This window comes from Camelina sativa, chromosome 4 (assembly GCF_030686135.1).
Source record: "Camelina sativa cultivar CO46 ecotype springtype chromosome 4, ASM3068613v1".
Taxonomy (NCBI): domain Eukaryota; kingdom Viridiplantae; phylum Streptophyta; class Magnoliopsida; order Brassicales; family Brassicaceae; genus Camelina; species Camelina sativa.
Window position 1 is genome coordinate 32,840,127 of NC_141883.1, and position 20,521 is coordinate 32,860,647.

The 20,521-nt window shown below is 35.9% G+C and overlaps 4 protein-coding genes, 1 long non-coding RNA gene and 1 pseudogene across 9 annotated transcripts; 5 read left to right on the top strand and 1 right to left on the bottom strand.

Moving 5' to 3' along the window:
- Nucleotides 1-692: 692 nt before the first annotated feature.
- On the bottom strand, nt 693-2,201 carry LOC104783333 (uncharacterized). Its single transcript, XR_767224.2, has 2 exons — nt 2,071-2,201; nt 693-1,066 (listed from the first exon to the last, which is right to left on the bottom strand). It is a non-coding gene; the product is annotated as an uncharacterized LOC104783333 (long non-coding RNA).
- On the top strand, nt 2,198-4,006 carry LOC147946434 (signal recognition particle 43 kDa protein, chloroplastic pseudogene; annotated as a pseudogene). The gene has a single exon (XR_015597784.1). The product of XR_015597784.1 is annotated as a signal recognition particle 43 kDa protein, chloroplastic pseudogene (transcript).
- Nucleotides 4,007-4,546: 540 nt separating this feature from the next.
- LOC104783335 (transcription factor MYB12) lies at nt 4,547-8,442 on the top strand. Its single transcript, XM_010508481.3, has 4 exons — nt 4,547-4,649; nt 4,816-5,771; nt 6,643-6,772; nt 7,404-8,442. Exons 2-4 carry the CDS (start codon nt 5,639-5,641, stop codon nt 8,239-8,241), a joined length of 1,101 nt encoding a protein of 366 aa, XP_010506783.2. The 5' UTR covers nt 4,547-4,649; nt 4,816-5,638; the 3' UTR covers nt 8,242-8,442.
- Nucleotides 8,443-10,204: 1,762 nt separating this feature from the next.
- Nucleotides 10,205-12,979, top strand: LOC104784458 (protein disulfide-isomerase like 2-1). Of its 2 annotated transcripts, none has more exons than XM_087512160.1 (10): nt 10,205-10,549; nt 10,847-10,931; nt 11,032-11,129; nt 11,257-11,312; nt 11,606-11,723; nt 11,826-11,853; nt 11,947-12,038; nt 12,150-12,306; nt 12,391-12,519; nt 12,604-12,979. In XM_087512160.1, the coding sequence occupies exons 1-10, from the start codon at nt 10,392-10,394 to the stop codon at nt 12,664-12,666; spliced, it is 984 nt and encodes a 327-aa protein (XP_087368286.1). In that variant the 5' UTR covers nt 10,205-10,391; the 3' UTR covers nt 12,667-12,979. The 2 variants fall into 2 exon arrangements, with proteins under 2 accessions (XP_087368286.1, XP_087368285.1); XM_087512159.1 differs by having other exon boundaries at nt 12,391-12,515.
- A 1,063-nt stretch (nt 12,980-14,042) lies between these two features.
- Nucleotides 14,043-14,716, top strand: LOC104783336 (uncharacterized). Its single transcript, XM_010508482.3, has one exon. It carries the CDS (start codon nt 14,153-14,155, stop codon nt 14,591-14,593), a length of 441 nt encoding a protein of 146 aa, XP_010506784.1. The 5' UTR covers nt 14,043-14,152; the 3' UTR covers nt 14,594-14,716.
- Nucleotides 14,717-16,687: 1,971 nt separating this feature from the next.
- LOC104783337 (nicotinamide adenine dinucleotide transporter 1, chloroplastic) lies at nt 16,688-19,255 on the top strand. Of its 3 annotated transcripts, none has more exons than XM_087512164.1 (9): nt 16,688-17,216; nt 17,336-17,431; nt 17,542-17,648; nt 17,731-17,779; nt 17,895-18,004; nt 18,185-18,279; nt 18,385-18,473; nt 18,581-18,675; nt 18,782-19,255. In XM_087512164.1, exons 1-9 carry the CDS (start codon nt 17,147-17,149, stop codon nt 19,013-19,015), a joined length of 945 nt encoding a protein of 314 aa, XP_087368290.1. In that variant the 5' UTR covers nt 16,688-17,146; the 3' UTR covers nt 19,016-19,255. The 3 variants fall into 3 exon arrangements, with proteins under 3 accessions (XP_087368290.1, XP_087368292.1, XP_087368291.1); XM_087512166.1 differs by having other exon boundaries at nt 16,783-17,216; nt 17,561-17,648; XM_087512165.1 differs by having other exon boundaries at nt 16,783-17,216; nt 17,571-17,648.
- Nucleotides 19,256-20,521: the final 1,266 nt, after the last annotated feature.

Below are 20,521 nucleotides of genomic sequence, written 5' to 3' on the forward strand. Positions count from 1 at the left end.
ATTTTTCCTTTCGGTGTAGACATACATGTGTTGAATGAAGAATGTGCAAATTTTTCCTTTCGGTGTAGACATACATGTGTTGAATGAAGAATCTTGCAACCCACTGTTACAGCAATCTCGCTGACATTATTACAAGTCTCAGGCGGCACTATGGTTGTATCTCTCTTCTTACATATCCCTTCAATTGATCCTTAAAAGAAAAAATAAAAAAAACACAATAGATTTTTGGTTAAAAGGCATATTTCTGTTTTTGTAATATATGACTAGAACAAACGTAAATTGTATATATAAAATTTGCAAATATATTGTTTGGGTTTGCTCAATTTCTACTTTTAAAAATTAAATATCATTTACAATATTTAGAAAATACATCTTTTCTTGTAAAATAAAGTTTTCAAGTGCAAACTTAAGCAATAAATGCAATTATTGTACGTTTGGCATATACACAATCAGCTAATGAAATCATGTTAAATATGTTTAAAATATAAACTTATATCTCTGTAATTTTTGTTTTAATTTCCTCTTAAATATAAAATTCACAAAATTTATTTTTTCTTTGTCTTCATCTTCATCTTACTAACTTTAAAACAAAACAAATCACATTTTACTAATATTTAATTATATATCTAATCTATCAATTCAGGACGCCTTTAGTTGTCACTAAAATCATTTAGACATGCATGTAAAAAATATACACAAATATATTCTAGTAATAAACAATTATATAATAATTCTTATCTGATAGAGAAATATATTTGGAATATTGTCCAAAATCAATCATTTATTTACTTTAATTGTGATTGAAATAATTTAAAACATATAATTATTTTACAGTAAACGAATATAAAATGTGCACAGATAAAATCTTTTTGATTATGGAAGTACGCAGTTGTGACATGTGCAAACTTTTCCTTTTGGCGTAGTTAGACATGTGCCATACAAATCAGGTTGAATCCCTCCGTCAAAGCAACCTCGCTGACATAATGAAGCGCCATTAGGTTTATTACAAGTTCCAGGCGGTACTCTGGTTGTATCTCTCTTGGCACATAGGTCTCCAATTGATATTCTTTAAAGAAAGAAAACACATCTTTTCTTGTAAAATAAAGTTTTCAAGTGCAAACTTAAGCAATAAATAACATTATTGTATGTCTGGTATATACACAATTAGCTAATGAAATCATGCATGTTAAATATGTTTAAATATACAACTGGTTTTTTTTTTTGTGCACCTAAAGAAGGATCAGAACATTGGCTTTAGGGCTGGGCAAAATAACCGATAACCAAATAACCGACCGAAACCGAACCGAAAAAAACCAAACCGAACCGAACCGAAATTCTTCAAATACCCGAATGGTTAGTAAAAATCTATATCCAAACTAACTGAAACCGAACCGAACCGAACCGACAATTAAATGGTTAACCGAAATATCCGAAAACCTAGAAGATATCAAATATTATATACTTAATATTATGCAAAACTATAAAATAAACTTAAAATATAAATTATTTCTAGATTCAAAACAATTAAATATTTTAAATAATCAATATATGTAAATGTTATTATTTTGAATTTACAAAGTTAAATACTATTTTGTAAAATTGAATCCATATTTTTCCCTTTTTTGTATTTTTGTTATTGTATATTTGGTTAATTTTGGTTATATTCGGTTAGTTTTGGTTATATTTGGTTTATTTGGTTAATGTTAATATAATTTATGTTAGTTATGGTTATTTATTTAAATAACCAAACCGAAACCGAACCGAAAGAAACCGAACCGAACCGAACCGAAATTTCAAAAATATCCAAATGGTTACTATATTACTATATCCAAAATAACCGAAACCGAATACAACCGAACCGAAACCGAATGGTTAACCGAATGCCCAGGCCTAATTGGCTTGATTTCCTTCTGTCGAAAGAAAATAATAATCGCTTAATATACAATCAGATCTGATCATTTGGGGAAATTGTCATCACCTCCCGTAAATATATATGCAATAGTTATATCTTATAAATTCAAACACAAATAATATATGGACAATATTTCATATGTCATAATGTATACATACCTGTAAAAATCAACAACAAGATCATCACACGAGTGATGAAACCAGCGACATACGCACTACTTGTTCTTTTATTTATCCTTTTTTTTGTGTGTTTACTTTTGAATTATATTTTTTTCTTCTCTTTTTTTTATGAGAATGTATATAACACAGTTATCAAGTATATATAGAAGAAATGGAAGAAATGGTTTATTTCTAGAAATAGAAAGGAATAAATGTATTCCATAAAATAATCCTACACAAATGTTAAAAATAGTTTTTTTTAAAAATAAAAAATTGCTACACCAATTATATAATAGAAGAAAGGGTCAATTTTCTAAAAAAAATATAAATAAATGTAGTCCATAAAATAATCCTATAAAAGTGTTAAAATTAGTTGTTGTTGTTTTTTATTTTAAAGTAAAATTTGTTGCACCTAATATTATAATACTGTATATAAATAATTATTTATTATAATATTATGATTAGGGGGCTGACACATCGCTTCAAAATGATTGGGTGGCTATGGTTCCCTATCCAAAAGAAAATCGAGTGAACTGATCTCTTCTCATCACTTTGTCTCCTCCTCTTCTTCTAATTGTGATGCAAAAGGTCTTAGTTCTTTTGGCCATGAATACTTGTGCTCTAGTGATCCATCAGTCTCTGTCTCGCATCAAACTTTCCACTCCCTTCTCCATATCGGCGAGACGGATTCAGAAGCAGCAGCTGTGTTTCCGAGGAGCTAGTATACTTGCCGCCGTACAAAGAAACTACGAAGAAACGATCTCCTCCGTGGAAGACGACGACGATGATGAGGAGTCGTCATCGTACGGAGAAGTGAACCGGATCATTGGGAGCCGAAGGGCGGCGGAATTAGGAGCCATGGAGTACCTTATCGAGTGGAAGGACGGCCATGCTCCCTCGTGGGTTCCATCCAGCTACATCGCAGCAGACGTGGTGTCGGAGTACGAGACCCCCTGGTGGACCGCCGCTAGGAAAGCCGACGAGGAGGCCCTGTCACAGCTTCTCGAGGACCGCGACGTCAACGCCGTAGACGAAAACGGCAGGACGGCTCTGCTTTTCGTGGCAGGTCTGGGTTCGGACAAGTGCGTTAGGCTTCTGGCGGAGGCTGGAGCCGATCTTGACCACCGAGACATCAGGGGCGGCTTGACGGCGCTGCACATGGCTGCTGGTTACGTGAAGCCGGACGTTGTTGCTGCGCTGGTAGAGCTCGGCGCTGATTTCGAATTGGAAGACGAGAGAGGTTTAACGGCCTTGGAACTAGCCAGGGAGATTCTGAAGACGACGCCTAAGGGGAATCCGATGCAGTTCGGGAGGAGGCTTGGGTTAGAGAGAGTGATCAGTGTTCTGGAAGGACAAGTGTTCGAGTACGCCGAGGTGGAGGAGGTTGTGGAGAAACGAGGGAAAGGCAAAGACGTTGAATATCTGGTCCGATGGAAGGACGGTGGAGATTGCGAGTGGGTTAAAGGTGTACACGTGGCGGAGGACGTCGCCAAGGACTACGAGGACGGGCTGGAGTACGCTGTAGCGGAGAGAGTCATCGGGAAGAGGATTAACGGAGACGATGGGAACACCGTCGAGTATCTTGTCAAATGGACTGATATGGCTGATGCCACCTGGGAGCCTCAAGACAACGTCGACTCTGCACTTGTTCAACTCTACCAACAACAACAAGAGGAGGCCCAGCAGCTTACTGTTATTAACTCTCCAACCAACGAAATTGATTGATTGATTATATATATATATATATATATATATATATATATATTACTTCTCTAATGATCTGGTGGTCGGTTCGAATTGCTACTTGCTAGTGTGCATTTTGATCATCTTCTTTAAAGATGTGATGATTTTTTTGGAGAAATACATTGTCATGTCATCATTCTGACATTTCCTTTTGATTTTTATATGCAACGAGGGTATAGATATACTTTGAGTTCTGCTTGTCTTTTTTGGAAGATTCAACATCCTCCCTCATATGATGCACTAGTCAATCATCATCTTTCAGCTGTGTACAAGTGTTCCCCAAACATATCTCAAAGCAGACCTCTTTTGTTTTGGATGATCTTTTCTCTCGCTCTCTCTCTCTCTCTCTTTTCTTTGCTCGCATTATTTTTTGTTGTGTGTGTGTTGTGCAAGTTGCAACTTGTAAGTGATTCACTCTTCTTTTTGTTTTTTTACCACTAGTTCAGTGAATCTTTTTTCCTGTCAAGTTTCAGAATATAGACCTTACATTCACTATGAACTTCAAATTCTGTGGGCACGGAATGTGATTTATGACTCTACCATCCGACGACGGCAGTTTATTCCATCCCGCCGTTCTTGTCTCGTTGCTTGAATTTTTGTCATTGCAACCAATTACAATTTGACACGTTGGAAGGACTATGGTGAATTCCTGACCTGCACTTTTTATTTCATACAATAAAAGAGTACACGTATTTAGTACCCCAATACAGACTTCCGCCAAAGCCTCCACTATGAGTGAAAGTGTTCGAAGATTATTGTTTTAGAAAAAAAAAAAAAAAAAAAAAAAAAAAAAAAAAGAAGACCGGTAGATGCAATTGTCGAAGAGAAATATCACGGTAATTAGATAAAGGAAACCTGTCAAACATACATATTTGATATTTTGATTGATGGCTGTCATATTTTCGTTTACCGAATTAGATAAAGGAAACCTGTCAAATTTCAATTCTCCAAAAGATTCCGTCGAATATAAATTTGATATTCCAGTATTTTTGTTTGTACTAGGCTAGCAGCGAATATGGTGCCCATAGCTGACGATGCAAAAAACTGATCAACTAAGTTAGTTCATCTCATCAACAAATTTTTACTTAGTTTGCTTAATCAGGACCTGATCAGATGACCTTTTTTTTGTCCTCAAGTTCAAATTTAGTTGATCTCTCTCTCCCTCTCTTTCGAACTTTAGACGTGTTTACGAACGCACACGTGTTTTGTAGCTCGACCAAAGACCATCTGGTCAACGGACCAGTAATGGATCGGGATAATTTATTATATAAGAAAGACCAAAAAATTGTGCGATTACTATCTGATCTACGTATTCACGTGACCTGCAACAGAGTTAATTTGTAAATAATCTTTTAATAAGTACCTTGATGATGTTGTTAATAAGCTAAGTAACGTCAATGATCTCGGCTCAGCAACACCCTAGAAGTAGCGTCTAAGAGAACCACGACGAGCTTGCACGGACCGATCACGAGTCTCTCGACGGTGAATAAGCCACGACTCCAGTCTCTTTATAAACCAACGTGGCGTTTCCTACACCACACACGTGTCCTCATCTCCTTCTCCTTCGAACGTCCGAGCTCTTTAATCCTCTCTTCTGATTACTTTTATATATATCCGTCTTATGTATGCTATAAATACCAAAATAGTCACTTTTACTTCTGGTGTCTGTCTGACTCTCTCTCTCTCTCTCTCTCACACTCAGTATTCACTATTCAGTAACTCCCCTTTCTCACTTATCACTCTTTCCCTCTCTCTCTCTCTCTCTCTCCGTTGCTTGACTTTTGTGGTCAGTGTGATAATTAAATACATATAACCGCCGGAGAATATGGGAAGAGCGCCGTGTTGCGAGAAGGTTGGTATTAAGAGAGGACGGTGGACGGCGGAGGAGGACCAGATTCTCTCCAACTACATTCAATCCAACGGTGAAGGCTCTTGGAGATCTCTTCCCAAAAATGCCGGTAATAATAGTTTTACACATTTTTTTCTTTTTCTTACAGTATAAAAAAATCATGCAACAACTGCCACTGCACTGCACACAAGCTTAATTTTAGGCATAACATGGATTGTGAGAGTGAGAGACGACAGCAATCATCGTAGATCTCGTGGCGTAAATAATCTTCATGAACCATGGATTAATTGTTTGTAACAGATTCTAGTATGTTTTATTACAGTCACGGTGGGTTAAGTGAATGCACGTTTATGTAAAGTGCTGCCAAGTGCATGCTTTAAATGGTTATTTATATATTATTATATATTATAGACTTTTAGTATACGGACAAACGTTCTAAAAGGAAATACCATAAAGTAACTAAACAGATGCATATTTATGTATTTTTGTCCCTTGTATATCAATCATCTCAAGAATCAGATCAAAAATTATATGACTGATTTGATTTGATTTCCAGCTCTGCTTTAATCCAAAGATTAATTAATGCAGTAGTTGCGATTTTTTTTTTTTAGTTGTCTATATCCATATGATATACAACTAAAATGAAAGATTTTATTCATTTCAGAGATAGATTTGCTAATTTTAGTATTAGATATATTTCCCGAGAAGATAATATATATGCCGATAAACTTGCGAAATATGCAAAAGCATAAGATTTCTATTTTTTCCATGTAAGTTCGTCGGTATCTAATTGGCTCTTTCTCGAAAAGAGTCATCTCCGATAACTTAATATATGGAGTTTGATCGTAAAAAAAAAAAAAAAAATGCTAATATAAGAATCTCGTCAGCAGTAAATAGACAGTTTTACTACTATATTTGTATCTAAACTCTGACGTGTAGTATTACTTTCCTACTCATAATTTTTGTTTGGGTGTGAAAAGGATTAAAAAGGTGTGGAAAGAGCTGTAGATTGAGATGGATAAACTATCTTAGATCCGATCTCAAGCGTGGGAACATATCTCCCAAAGAAGAAGAACTAGTTGTTAAGTTGCATTCCACTTTGGGAAACAGGTACTTTTTTATTTATTAATCCAAAACTCTACTAATTTTGATTTTTTTTTTTTATCTCTCTTCACTTTCCTCGATTTACATAATTCGGACTAATTGTTATTTATGTACTGTATGTATGTGGCGTAATAATAAATATCATGTGTCAACCAAGTGAGTAAAACTTTGTTATTATTCGTAGAAAAAAAAAATCATGTTTGGTTGTGGTCTCCTCTCTAACGTTTGGGTGCTAGACATTTTCTGTTTTAGTTGAGACAAAAACTAAATGTACTCTACTGTTTTACACTTCATTAGAAAAGCCATAAGACATAAATCTTTATTAGAAAGCGAGGATCTGTCAACGTTAGACAAGTATTTAATTTTTGATCGATTGTACTTGTGTCCACTACTAAATTATTGTAACTAAATTTTTGATCGATTGTAATAGTAATAGATATCTAGAAGTTGCACGATTAGGTCAGCAGTCATGTCAACAGGGCAAATCAGATTTAATTCAAACTGTTCTATTGATTTCCATCGGGCCACGGAGGTTCTCTTGATATATTTATTCCTCGGAAATATATTTAATTTCTTACGGTCGTGTTAAAATTGTGAATAGAGAGGGATTTTAATAATTTTGATTAATGTAATGTAGGTGGTCACTAATTGCGAGTCATCTACCAGGGAGAACAGACAACGAAATAAAAAATTATTGGAACTCTCATCTCAGTCGTAAACTCCACAACTTCATCAGGAAGCCGTCCATCTCTCAAGACGTCGCCGCCGTAATCATGAACGCTTCTTCTGCGCCGCAGGCAAAACGCAGACTTGGGAGAACTAGTAGATCCGCCATGAAACCAAAAACCCACGGAACAATTAAAACTCGAAAAACGAAGAAAACGCCTGCAGCACCGCCGGAGCCAACCGCCGACGTAGCGGTGGCTGAAGAAGGAGCAGTAATGGTGGAGTTAAGTGGAGCCGAGGCTGAGCTAGGACCATGTGACTACTATGGAGATTATGGTAATAAAAATCTCGTGAGCATTAATGGGGATAATGGAGTTTTATCGTTTGATGACGACATCACTGACCTTTTGTTGGACGAGTCAGATCCAGGCCACATATACACATCGCGTGGTGGTGATGCGGAGTTGAATAGCATAATTAGAGACTCTGAAGGAGCCAGAGGGTTCTGCTCGGAGTCTTCCAGCCAAGGGAAACTCGACTGTCTTCAGTCTTGCCCGTCAGTGTACTCGTTTCTCAACTACGACCACCAAGTTAACAATGCGTTGACGGATGAGTTTATTGATTGGGATTGCGTTTGGCAAGAAGGTAGCAACAATCATTGGCACGAGAAAGAGGGCGCCGACTCGATGGTGTCGTGGCTTTTGGACGGTGATGATGACGCCACGATCGGGAAAAGCAATTGCGAGAACTTGGGAGAACCGTTGGATCATGACGACGAAAATGCTTTAGTCGCTTGGCTTCTGTCCTGAAGATATTGGTTGACCCGTACGTACGTACTTACGTAATCTTTGTGTATTTACAGTTTGAATCCATTCCACGTCGCATCGTATATCCCGACTTATCAATGTGCGTACGTAGGCAATAAAACTCATGGGATTTTTGTAAGGTGAAACTATTTAGTCGGTGTAATAATAGTCTAAGAAGTAAACTAATCTGATATTTTTGTTTAATCTCGACGTATTATTTACCTTTTTTTTTTAATGGAATTTAATAAAGAAGAGGTACGAAAAATAGGTGTATATTAATTTATTTGGGGAGTGTATATATATACATATTTCTATTGACATGTTAAATACGCCGAACTAGAAGAAAAAATTTAGTCGACGTACGGACAGTTGAAGCATAAAATTAATAAAACAAACAAAAATTAGTATCTCAATCATTTCGAAGGCAAAGCTTTTTCATTATACACCAACATATATAAAGCTTGCATCACACCCGCGCGCGACCGCGAATCATCACGTGCCGTTGTAAGTGATTATTTTTAACGGAAGGTGTCATGATCAGTGATAGATATTGAGTGATCTGACTTCTTTGTACGAAACTACAAACAGGTAGAGATATTTAGTTATTATGGACGTTGGAACAATAACACAGTTTTGTCCTAGTTATGGTAGCCACGTGAAATTAATTCAGTTCTGTAAATGTGTCGTAATTAGTATTCAAGTAGAAGAATTTAAACTAATGTTATCAGTTAGTTAAATAGTATAATAAACATTTTTCTATATATGTTTATTTTAGTTTCGGACCGAAAATTGATGTACGTACGATCTTAAGATGTCTAGTATGTCTGGAGTATGGAGTGTATGTCTAGTAAATTAATCACATGACCACTTAAACGACTTTTTTTTTTTTTTTTTTATAAAAGGGACCTAAAGACAATCATTTTTGTTCGGCAATGACCTACGCATTAAATATATGTTTGGACGAATCATTTATGAAACAGAAGGCAACTTGCCATGCACAAAAATCCCAAGAAACAAATTAAAGAAAGAAAAATGTTTGTTTGTTTGTTTTCTTTGGTTCTTTCTTTTAAGTTTATACAGAGTGAGTGACAATAAGGGAGAAAGTAAAAAAGATGGCTTTCTCATAAAAGTCCAACTTGGTTCGACTGGAACGCCCACGTGATGTCATGTGCTTTTTTTTCTTCTTGTTGTTGTCTATATATCCTAAAATTCTTCTTATGAAAAAAAGAAAAATGGAAAAACCGATCATGGTGGTATCTAAAGTTTAAAACAAAGTTCCTCATATAAAAAAAATTATTATTATATATGACTCCTTAGTCCGTATAGAATTATACTGTATATAATTGCTCAACACGCAAGCAGAAGACATTGAGAATTTTTTTTTTTTTATATAATAATTTTCCAATCATAATAAATATAATATATACATACTACTTTACACAGCCGAAGTTTTTCTTAAAATAGCGTTTTTGATATCTCAACTATCCGAGTCTTATTATTACAACCTTCCCAATTATTATTATTCACTCAACGCTCCTCGCGTTACTCGTACTCGTAGCTGCGGCTTTATCTCGTTTTTGGGCTTCTTTACGCAACCCCCCCCCCCCCCCCCCCCGTATTATTCTCCAATCTTAAAGCCCATTTTTTTTGGTACAATTCGACTGTGGGTTAGATTGTTAAATTATAAAAACAAAAGGGTTTAAACGGAAACAAAATAATAATAAAAAAATATATATTTGGAGAAGGAGACCTTTTCTCTTGTCATCTCCGCGAAACAATGTGGGAGAGAGGTTATTAAAAAAAAAAAAAAAAAAAAAAGGGGGGGCTAAAACCATTCATAGTGCGACATGTAACCCAGCCACGTAATTACAACGCTTGATCACCGTTGGTGTTAATATTTGACTAAAATGGACGATCCAGATCACGCCATGTCATTATAGTATCCTTCCTTCCTTCCTTCCTTGTTGTCGAAGTGGAAGAAAGAGATCATCATGAGTTATATTTATTTGTTAAATAAACAGATCGAGAGAGAGAGAGAGAGAGAGCACTTACATAACATTGATTGATATATATATATATATAATTAGTTCTTCTTCTGAAAAGAGAAGAGTGATCTTCAATCCAAAGAAATTAAAAGAAAAACAAAAAAAAAAATGGCGAAATCTCAGATCTGGTTTGGAATTGCCGTAGTGGCGGCGTTGGTTCTAGTTTCAGCCGTGGCAGACGATGATGTGGTTGTTTTGACCGACGATAGCTTCGACAAGGAAGTTGGTAAAGATAGAGGAGCTCTTGTCGAGTTTTACGCTCCCTGGTATCTCTCTCTCTCTCTCGAGATCCAAATTCTTCTTTCAATCATCTTTTGTTTTTTATTTTATTTTATTTGGGATCATCATCAAAGTAGTAAGAAGTAAGAAGAAGCTGCTGTAGATTCTAAAAGGATTCCGATGCGATCCTGATTGTGTGTTAAATTCGTTTCGTTCGTGTGGGTTTGATCTGTTCGATTTTTTTTTTTTTTTTTTTTTTGTCTTGGAAATGATAGGCTAAGAGGCATCATGATTGAATTCTAGATTTTTTTTACTGATCAATTTGATGATGATGATGATGATAGGTGTGGTCACTGCAAGAAACTTGCTCCCGAGTATGAAAAGCTTGGGGCAAGCTTCAAGAAAGCTAAGTCCGTCTTGATTGCAAAGGTCTCTTTTCTCTGAGATTCTCTATTTTTTTTTCTGAATTTATTATTCATTCAGCAATGAGATATCTCGATTGTGATTGTTTCAACTTCTATCGGTGAAGGTTGATTGTGATGAGCACAAGGCTGTCTGTACTAAATATGGTGTTAGTGGATACCCGACCATTCAGTGGTTTCCTAAAGGATCTCTTGAACCTCATAAGTAAGCAAAATCTTTTTTTCTTCTTTTCTCCAATCATATTATTATTGTTTATTTGTTGGATAAGTTTTTCTTTGTAATATAGATCAGTGAGTGTTTTTTTTTCTTCTTTTCTTTTCATGTCAAATAGGTATGAGGGTCCACGCAATGCTGAAGCATTGGCTGAATACGTGAACAAGGAAGGAGGTATTTTCATTGGTCATACTGTATAGTAGCTAAGCTTGTTTCATTTCGGATTTTTTCCTTTTCTGTGAGGGAACTTGTTTATGAGCTACATTCAGTTTGGGTGAATCATTTGTTTTTTGAGACTTTGTTTCTGCGAGATGCAAGTGTGTGCAAATTGCTGAAAATCATACCCTGATTGTGATTGACGTCGCTTTATGATAACTGCTCTGCTCATCATTAGTTTTTTTTCCTTGCTCTGTTCGATAAATTTTTTTCAACTGTGCTTACTTGTTGTTGAACAAATATGTTTTCAGGCACCAACGTAAAATTAGCTGCAGCTCCACAAAACGTGGTTGTTTTGACACCTGACAATTTCGATGAGATTGTTCTCGATCAAAACAAAGATGTCTTAGTCGAATTTTATGCACCATGGTAACTCATTCTTACTCATCTCTCTCTCTCTCTCTCTCTCCACTGTGATGGTTTATTAGTAGCTTTCTTGCTATCTTCTCATTTCATTTTTCCATCTGCCAGGTGTGGCCACTGCAAATCACTCGCTCCTGTAAGCTCAACTATCTGTTTGCTTTTTAATATATTGATAGATAATCAAATCCCTCTTCGCTTCATTGCTGATGTTTTTTCTTTATATCATCAGACATACGAAAAGGTAGCCACAGTTTTTAAGCAGGAAGAAGGTGTAGTCATCGCCAATTTAGATGCTGATGCACACAAAGCCCTCGGCGAGAAGTAAGTTTGACGAGATCTTTTTTACTTGCCGATTTTTACTGTTCCAAGTCATTGTATGTTGTTTCACAAAACTCATAACATAAAAGACAAACTACCTCTTATATTCTTCAGGTATGGAGTGAGTGGATTCCCAACATTGAAATTCTTCCCAAAGGACAACAAAGCTGGTCATGATTATGACGGGGGCAGGGATTTAGATGACTTTGTAAGCTTCATCAACGATAAGTCTGGGACCAGCAGGGACAGTAAAGGGCAGCTTACTTCAAAGGTTCGGTAAAAACATGTCTTTCTGCAGAATCATCATTGGACTCGGAAATTGAAAGCTTATGTTTATTCTCTCACTCTCTCATAGGCTGGTATAGTTGAAAGCTTAGATGCATTGGTAAAAGAGTTAGTCGCAGCAAGTGAAGATGAGAAGAAGTCGGTGTTGTCCCGCATCGAAGAGGAAGCAAGTAACCTTAAGGGATCCACAGCAAGGTATGTTGTTTAGTAGTAACGCTTCATCTATACATTTGGATAAGATCTCTCCTTAGTTCCTTCCTGAGGTTTCATGATGTCTCTACAGGTTCGGAAAGCTTTACGCGAAACTCGCAAAGAACTACATAGAAAAAGGTTCGGACTATGCTAGCAAAGAAACCGAGCGGCTTGGACGCGTCCTTGGCAAGTCGATAAGTCCGGTGAAAGCTGATGAACTCACTCTCAAGAGAAATATCCTTACCACGTTCGTTGCTTCTTCTTAAAGCCATAGCTTCAAGCGCTAAGAGAATAGGAGTCTGAGAGACTCAGATAACTGATACGATTTGTAGAGTCGTCGTCTTGAAATTTTATGTTTGTCAAGATCAAGATCTGTGGTTATTTTTGATCTGGATAGTTCTGAAACTCTTTTGGACTTGGCTTCTCTGTCTACTGTCTTTGGTGACGATAATCATAAACTTCATCAATCCCTGTTGAAAATAGTTAAAAAAATTATTCGATAGGGAAAAATCTAATCAAGTAAACGCAAACGACAACGCAATTTGTTAAGTGTGGCTCGAATTCATATGGAACGTAAGTCCGATTCAGCTGGGTCATTTGCAAAACAAGAAGGTTAATCGATTATCTAAATTATGCTAACATGGGCGCATATGAGAGAGAACTCTCAATATACAATATGTACAAGTTTTGATTCCAGCCGTTCATCTTATTCGCCCTAATCCCATGTCAATGTGTGTATTATTAGAAAACCAATTAATTTATTAGCGCATGTGTAACCTGCTAAAATTAAAATTAACAGATCCCTCTTCCTTAAAAATAAATTAAAAGTCTAGAGAGTAGTAACATAATGGGCCGGACCAGGCATCAGGCCTTTACCGAATCAAATAAATGGCGTGAGACTCGGAAAAGAGTTGGTGGTTTATTTTTTTTCTTTTTGGTATATAAATAATGTCAAGTAAAAGAATTGGTGGTTGTTTGTCAGTCGTCGTCACTCTTTATACCTAAAGAGAAAAAAACGCACAAGAATCGCAGCGGCAGCGGCAGCGCAGCGTGAAACATTCAAATTTTGTTGGTCCTTTGTTTCTTTTCAGCATCTGCATTCATACTGACTTTAGTATGACTTTCCCAATTTTACAGAGGTCCTCTTAAGAGACAACACTAGTTAAATCGTCAGTTTATTCCCAACATAAAAAGAAAAAAAAAAAGATATCCAACGGTCAGGATTTGTTTAGGGGTTGAAAAGTATTACTAGTAACAACAAATCTCGCCATTTATTGCAGCAGCAATCATCTGATTGTGTCTAATCAACTTATCTTATCTCCCCGAAAACTCTTTGTATTATATGCTTCATCAATTTGAGCCTCGATTTTTCATTATGGATGGATATGAACATTTTCTTGTTGTCGGATGAGAAATTCGTACGTAGCTTACTACTAGTTACTTTATAAATTTAATGCTTTCCTACATGAACCATTTTAATTATTTCGGAATTAAAATAATTATATCTCGAATATTACGTAATGCATGTGCTCTTTCTTTATAAACAAAGCCTAGAGCGTCTCCGTCTCTCTCACTAAAATTCTCCACTGCTCTCACATTCTCTCTTTCTCTCTCTCTCTAGACACTAATACACCACTGTGATGGAGATAAGGTATTGGCGAAGGAGGTTGAGAGGATACCAAAGGCTAGATGGGTCGGTCAAGAAGGCCACATCGGGTCGGAGATATGTGAAGCGGGTCAAAATGGATCCGACCCGGAAGATACGGTTTTGGAGGATCAAGATAGTGCCGAAGCTAAGGATCTTGAAAAGGGCGTCGCCTAAGAAGCTTCTAACCTGGCTTCGAGATGCTTACGTCAACATGATGCTGCGCCTCGCCAACTCTCGGGTCGTCGGGTCATCTTACGGGTACGGCGAATATTGCTACGGGCCGGGTTTGGCGTCCAAGGAGTATGACGAGAAGAAGCTGGTTGAGATTTACAAATCTATATTGATTGCGCAAGGGAATCTCGTGCACCCCGAGGTATCTAAACACTCTTCCAATTCTATCCTACTCTCATCTCATAAATCCTTATGTAACTAAATCCGTTCACATATATAAAATGAAAAATTATCGATGTTAATGGTGTGATCGTGATGATCTGTATTAATTTAAACTTTATACTCTTGTTAAGCTATATATAGTGGATCGGTCCATCTTTTCCCATATATCGAATTAAAATCAAGATTTGCATTTAAGTCGTAACAGGTAACCAGCTAAAGTTTTAAATGCTTAGTTTACCGGGATTTGTGGCATTGAGATTAATGTGTTCTTTAAAAACTAATATAGTATTTATGTTTGGTTGACTTCTTGTTTGCTTGACCATTTACGCTTTTAATTCGTATCTTGACGTGTGGTTGTGATATTTGTAAATCGTAAATAACGACCAATTTTTTAAACATTGTACTTGATTGTTCAAAGCACCGTCATTGCTTACATCATAGCCAAGTCAATGATGTTTTTATCATTTGACATTCCGCTGTCGTAACTCCTAATTTTTGTTTAGCCTTCTTAACATGGTTTCGGTTTGTCTTATCAAAGCTTTATTCACGATTTAATCAAATCAAGCTGCAAAAAAAAAAAAAGGAAAGATTTACAAACTATAATTGTACGCATCGATTGATAGGGCAAAAATGTGCTTAACAGACATTTGACAGTCGTAGAAAAGCTCATAAATGATTAGATAAAGATTTCTTTATACGCGGATGGCTGCATGCACGGACTCGGAGGAGATCACGTGAGGGGAATTAGCTAGTGGAACCTAACCTTCATCCCGGTCCGGTAACCATGCTCCACACTGGTCCGGCTCCGGCTAGATTCGAGACAACATTAATTGTCTAACACTCGATACTACCCTCGGCACCATATACAATGTCAACTGAGATACTATAATGTTAGCATTAATAACAAAGAAAAGAACTACCGCATGTAATCTTTTTTTTTTTCTGGTTGTTGTTGGTAATAGTGGTTTGGTGGTGGGCAAGAGAGCCCCACATCGACAGTTGGAGTCCACGTGGGCATGTTGTGTACATTTCTATATCATTTCGCTATCTGTCATCAAAAGGGGCCAGGCTTGTAACATGGTCAGGTGCGGTCCATAGAGCCAAGCCCGGCTCACACATCTAATAGATTTTTTTAAAAAAATTGCATTCTAATCAATCAATAATCATGGATTTTTTTTAGGTCTGGGCAAAATACCCAGATCCGGAAATCCCATATCCGAAATTATAAAATACCCAAACGGGTTCTAAATCTCTAAATCCGAAAATCCGAACCAAAGCCGATCCGAACTTAAATCCGAACGGGTATTCGAATATACTTATATTATTAATATATAGTAGTAATATATTAGTTATATTTATAATTTTAATAATATAAATGTCCAAGATATTCAAATTTTATTAGATAATTTGAAGTATTTAAACTGTTTATTAGTTAATTTGGGTAAAAAATACTATAATATATTGTGTATTATTGAATAATCTAGACTAAATTACATACTAAAATTTTGAGTTTTGACAACTTCGGGTAATCCGAATCTAAACCCGAAACACCTGAACCGAATCCGATCCAAACCCAAAATCTAGAAATACCGGAGATTTTTTAGTTGCACAAGTTAATAACCACCACTAATGTTAACAGTATACGGGTTTAGTTGTGTGTTGACTGGGTGGTGGACATAATACAAATTTCAACCTGCAAAAAAATAATATGCCAAAACAACTCTTCAACCAACTAAATTTAGGTAATGCAAATTATATATTAAAAAAAAAACATTATGTATATTTCTAACAAAAAATAATTTTGAGATAAATGTCTCGTTTCTATAACTTAAAACAGCTTGTAATTTTTATATATGCAGAATCTGATGAGTATGAGATAATAATAAACTCGGTAAAAAGAAAAAATAAACAAACGTTAATCAGAATTTAACTTTTTTTTCTGTATCTATCAAAATTTACTGATATACATAATAAAGATATAATTATAGCAGAAAATAATGAATGATGGTGGAAAATAATGAATACTAATGTTAATTGGGGGCAATTATCGGCAGGCAGGCTGCTGATGGGACCAGAGTTTTGGGTTGGTGTCTGATTCGTCTGGCTGAGAAACAAAGTACAATTTTCATTTCTTTTTTTGGTAAACAAAATTTATTGTTTAAAAAAATAAGAGCCACGTAAAAAAATTAATTAATTTATATATTAATTTAATTTATCTATCTCTCTCTCGTTGAATAGAAAATAAAAGAAACGAGAAAAAGTCTCTTGCGGTAAAAAAAAAAAAAAAAAAAAAGAAAGAAAAAAGACACAGTTTAGTTTTGTTCTGTTTTCTCTCTGCGATGATCTCTTCGGTTATGATCATCAGATTTGTTTAACTTCGGTCTCTGCTGCGTTGACTCAATTTTCTTGTAAGAGAAGAGAGGATATATAAAAGAGAGACCAGGTCGGGCAATGCGACGCTGGTTCGCCGCGAAATCCCTCTCCAGAGAGGAACCATCGTTTTCGCTATTCTCTTCTTCGGCGACGCGTTTCCTCAAGTCTCTTCTTCTTCTTCTTCTTCTTCTTCTTCTTCCTCTGCTTTCAGATCCAAGACATGTCCGCTAATTCTCATCCTCCTAATTCCAAAAGCGTCCTCTGTAATGCAGCCGCCGGTGCCGCCGCTGGTAAAAATATATATATATATATGCTCTGATCTCTTTCTCTTTCCCACCAAACCTTTTTCTTTGATTTTTTTTTTTTTTTGATTGATTGAAAAAATATCTGATTCTTTTTCTTTTTTAAGGGGTTTTTGCGGCTACGTTTGTTTGTCCTCTTGATGTTATAAAAACGAGGTTTCAGGTTCATGGCCTGCCCAAGCTCGGTGATGCAAACATCAAAGGTTTACTCCTCTTTTTTTTTTCTTTTTTTTCTTTTCTTTTTTAATCAACTCGGGAATTGGATTCAGGATTGCGCTGATATACATATATGGATCTACTTTATTCTGATCAGGTAGTCTAATTGTTGGCAGTCTTGAGCAGATCTCTAAGAAAGAAGGCATGCGTGGCTTATACCGGGGACTTTCCCCAACTGTGATGGCTCTTCTCTCCAATTGGGCCGTGAGTTTTTTTTAACTTCTTCTTCTTCTTGTTGGATTCTATTGGACTTATTTGGAGCTGTAAGACTTACTTACTTTTGCAGATTTATTTCACAATGTATGACCAGCTCAAGAGCTTTCTTTGCTCAAAAGGTTTAGTAGCGCTTTTTTTTTACCTCAATCAAAAAAAAAAAAAAAAAAACTTCTTAATCCCTCCCTTATTAATAACCTCATCATCTAATCAAACTTCTTCTCTGTTTGTAATTAGATGTGGATCGCAAACTCAGCGTTGGTGCTAACGTATTGGCTGCTTCTGGTGCTGGAGCTGCTACTACCATTGCCACAAATCCTCTTTGGGTTGTCAAGACTAGACTTCAGGTCCGTGTGTGTTTTTTTTTCTTTTCTTTTGCTTCATGTATGCAATCATAAGGAAACAACTAGGTGGGGAACCTTAATTAGTAGTATGCACAACACCTGCTCTTTTTACCAACTTAGAATGTTGTTCATTTTGTGTCACGATAAGAATCTATTTCCAACACCTTGTTGATTCTCCTTCAGACACAAGGAATGAGAGCGGGAGTCGTGCCATACAAAAGTACGCTTTCTGCTCTAAGGAGGATAGCTTACGAAGAGGGGATTCGAGGATTGTACAGGTTTTTTTTCCATCTTTCCCATCTGTTAACAGATCAAAGAAAGGTCTTTATTTTATTTTAAATGTCTTTCCATTTTCTCTCGCTCTTTGTGCCTACCAAAACCAGTGGTCTTGTGCCTGCACTAGCTGGTATCAGTCATGTTGCCATTCAGTTTCCTACATACGAGATGATCAAAGTCTACTTGGCCAAGAAAGGTACAAACTGATGATCCATAAATCTTTTGAATTGGATGAGTAAAGAAAAAGGTAAAATCTTTGTGGAGATGAGATAGACTAAAAAAAAAAGTTTGTGAACCCAACAGGTGATAAATCAGTTGATAATCTCAATGCTCGTGATGTAGCAGTTGCCTCTTCGATTGCCAAAATATTTGCTTCCACATTAACCTACCCGCACGAGGTAGAGGTTACCTCTACTCCCATCGTTCTCAATTTTTTTTTTTTTTTTTTTTTTGGGGGGTTTTATATGACCTCCTCCCTGTTGTTGTTGATCACGCGGCGTGCAGGTTGTAAGAGCTAGGCTTCAAGAGCAAGGGCACCACAGTGAGAAACGTTACTCAGGTGTAAGAGACTGCATCAAGAAAGTGTTTGAGAAAGATGGGTTCCCCGGTTTTTACAGAGGCTGTGCCACTAACCTCCTGAGAACAACTCCTGCAGCAGTAATCACTTTCACTAGCTTCGAAATGGTGCATCGTTTCCTTGTCACCCATATACCTTCGGAGCAAAGCTCTATTCTTTAAATCTACTAGTATTTTGTTTTTGATGATGATGATGATGACGACCAAAGGGTTATTAATTTTTACACAAGTTAAGAAAGGTTTACCCCTTTTGGGGAGTAAATCGAAAATAGGAGGGGTTCGTGTTAGGTACTTATGTCTCTGTTGAAGAAAACATAATCTTGAAGAAGAATGGATTGAAGTGCATATTAGAAACTTGAGAGACCCACAGAGAATATTATAATGTAAGACTGATTCTTTTCATTTCTCTCTTTTTGGTACACACTTTTTATGGTCTAGCAATGATCGTCGTCGTCAACAGCTCTTGGCTTCATGTTCTTTACTACTAAAAAGAAACATATATTTATACTGGACATTTATTCTGTTTTTAGCCTGTTATGAAATAATTGGGCCTTAAGTTTACGGTTATGATTTTTTCACTCTGTTTTCTTTTTTGTTATAGATGATTAGCTGCCGAATCATAAATCTCAGCTATGACCACACATTATATATATTATATACCTAAAATTAAATTAAATGAAAAGGAAAAAAGCCAATGAAATCGAATAATAATGAAATTGATGGGTTGTTGTTGCACTTTTCCTTTTTTTTTTTTCAGTATTTATCGAAATAAAAAACATGGGATACTTGTTTTAGTTTCTTTATTTCTTAATAATTGTTATAAATGTGAGTAATCTCTTATTTACGGTTTCATCCATTATATATAAATAAATGGGCGAAAAAAAAAACAAATTCATGGTGATGCAAAAAATGTATGTTTGTTTTGTTCTGCAATTTGTATGGCTAACCGCACAACTACTTTACTCTATGTATGAAATGAAAGTAAGTAGTTGCACGCACTACTTACAAAAAATATTACTAGTATATTGGCTTTGATTGGTAACACATTTAACAGCGGTTGGAGATTCAACCGCTCATTTGTTTACCAATCGGATGAGTGATTGAAATAGGCGGTTGAAACGAGTAGTTGGAACAAGTGGTTGAAAGAGGTGGCTAGAAGCTTAAACGAGGTAGTTTCCAACCGCTTTAAAATATGTGGTGAGTTTGCAACCACCTTGTTTACAAAACCAGCAGTTGGAATTTTTTTAATTATTTAAATATTTGTTTTTGTAAAAAAAAGTCTTTATGTATTTATATTATTTATGTAAAGAGTTTTAAAAATAAAATTGATAATTTCTAAAAATTGTTTAAATTTTAAACTATTTTTTTTGTTGTTATTTACAATAATGTTTTAACTATTCGACCGCTCGTTACCAATCATAACTATTATTTAACCGCTCGTTTGAATTTAACCATTTTTTTCTTTCATCTTTTGTAATCGTCTTCTCCTTAACCGTCTTTTTTACAACCGCTAAAAAAATCTTAACCGCTTTGTTTAAAAGATGTTACCAATCGAAGTCATTGTATACATTTTACTGATTTACATGTACAACAGTGGCGGATCAGGGTCAAAAACTATGTGGGGCACTAAAGAGGAATTTTTTCTTTAGCAATAGAAAACGTTAAGAT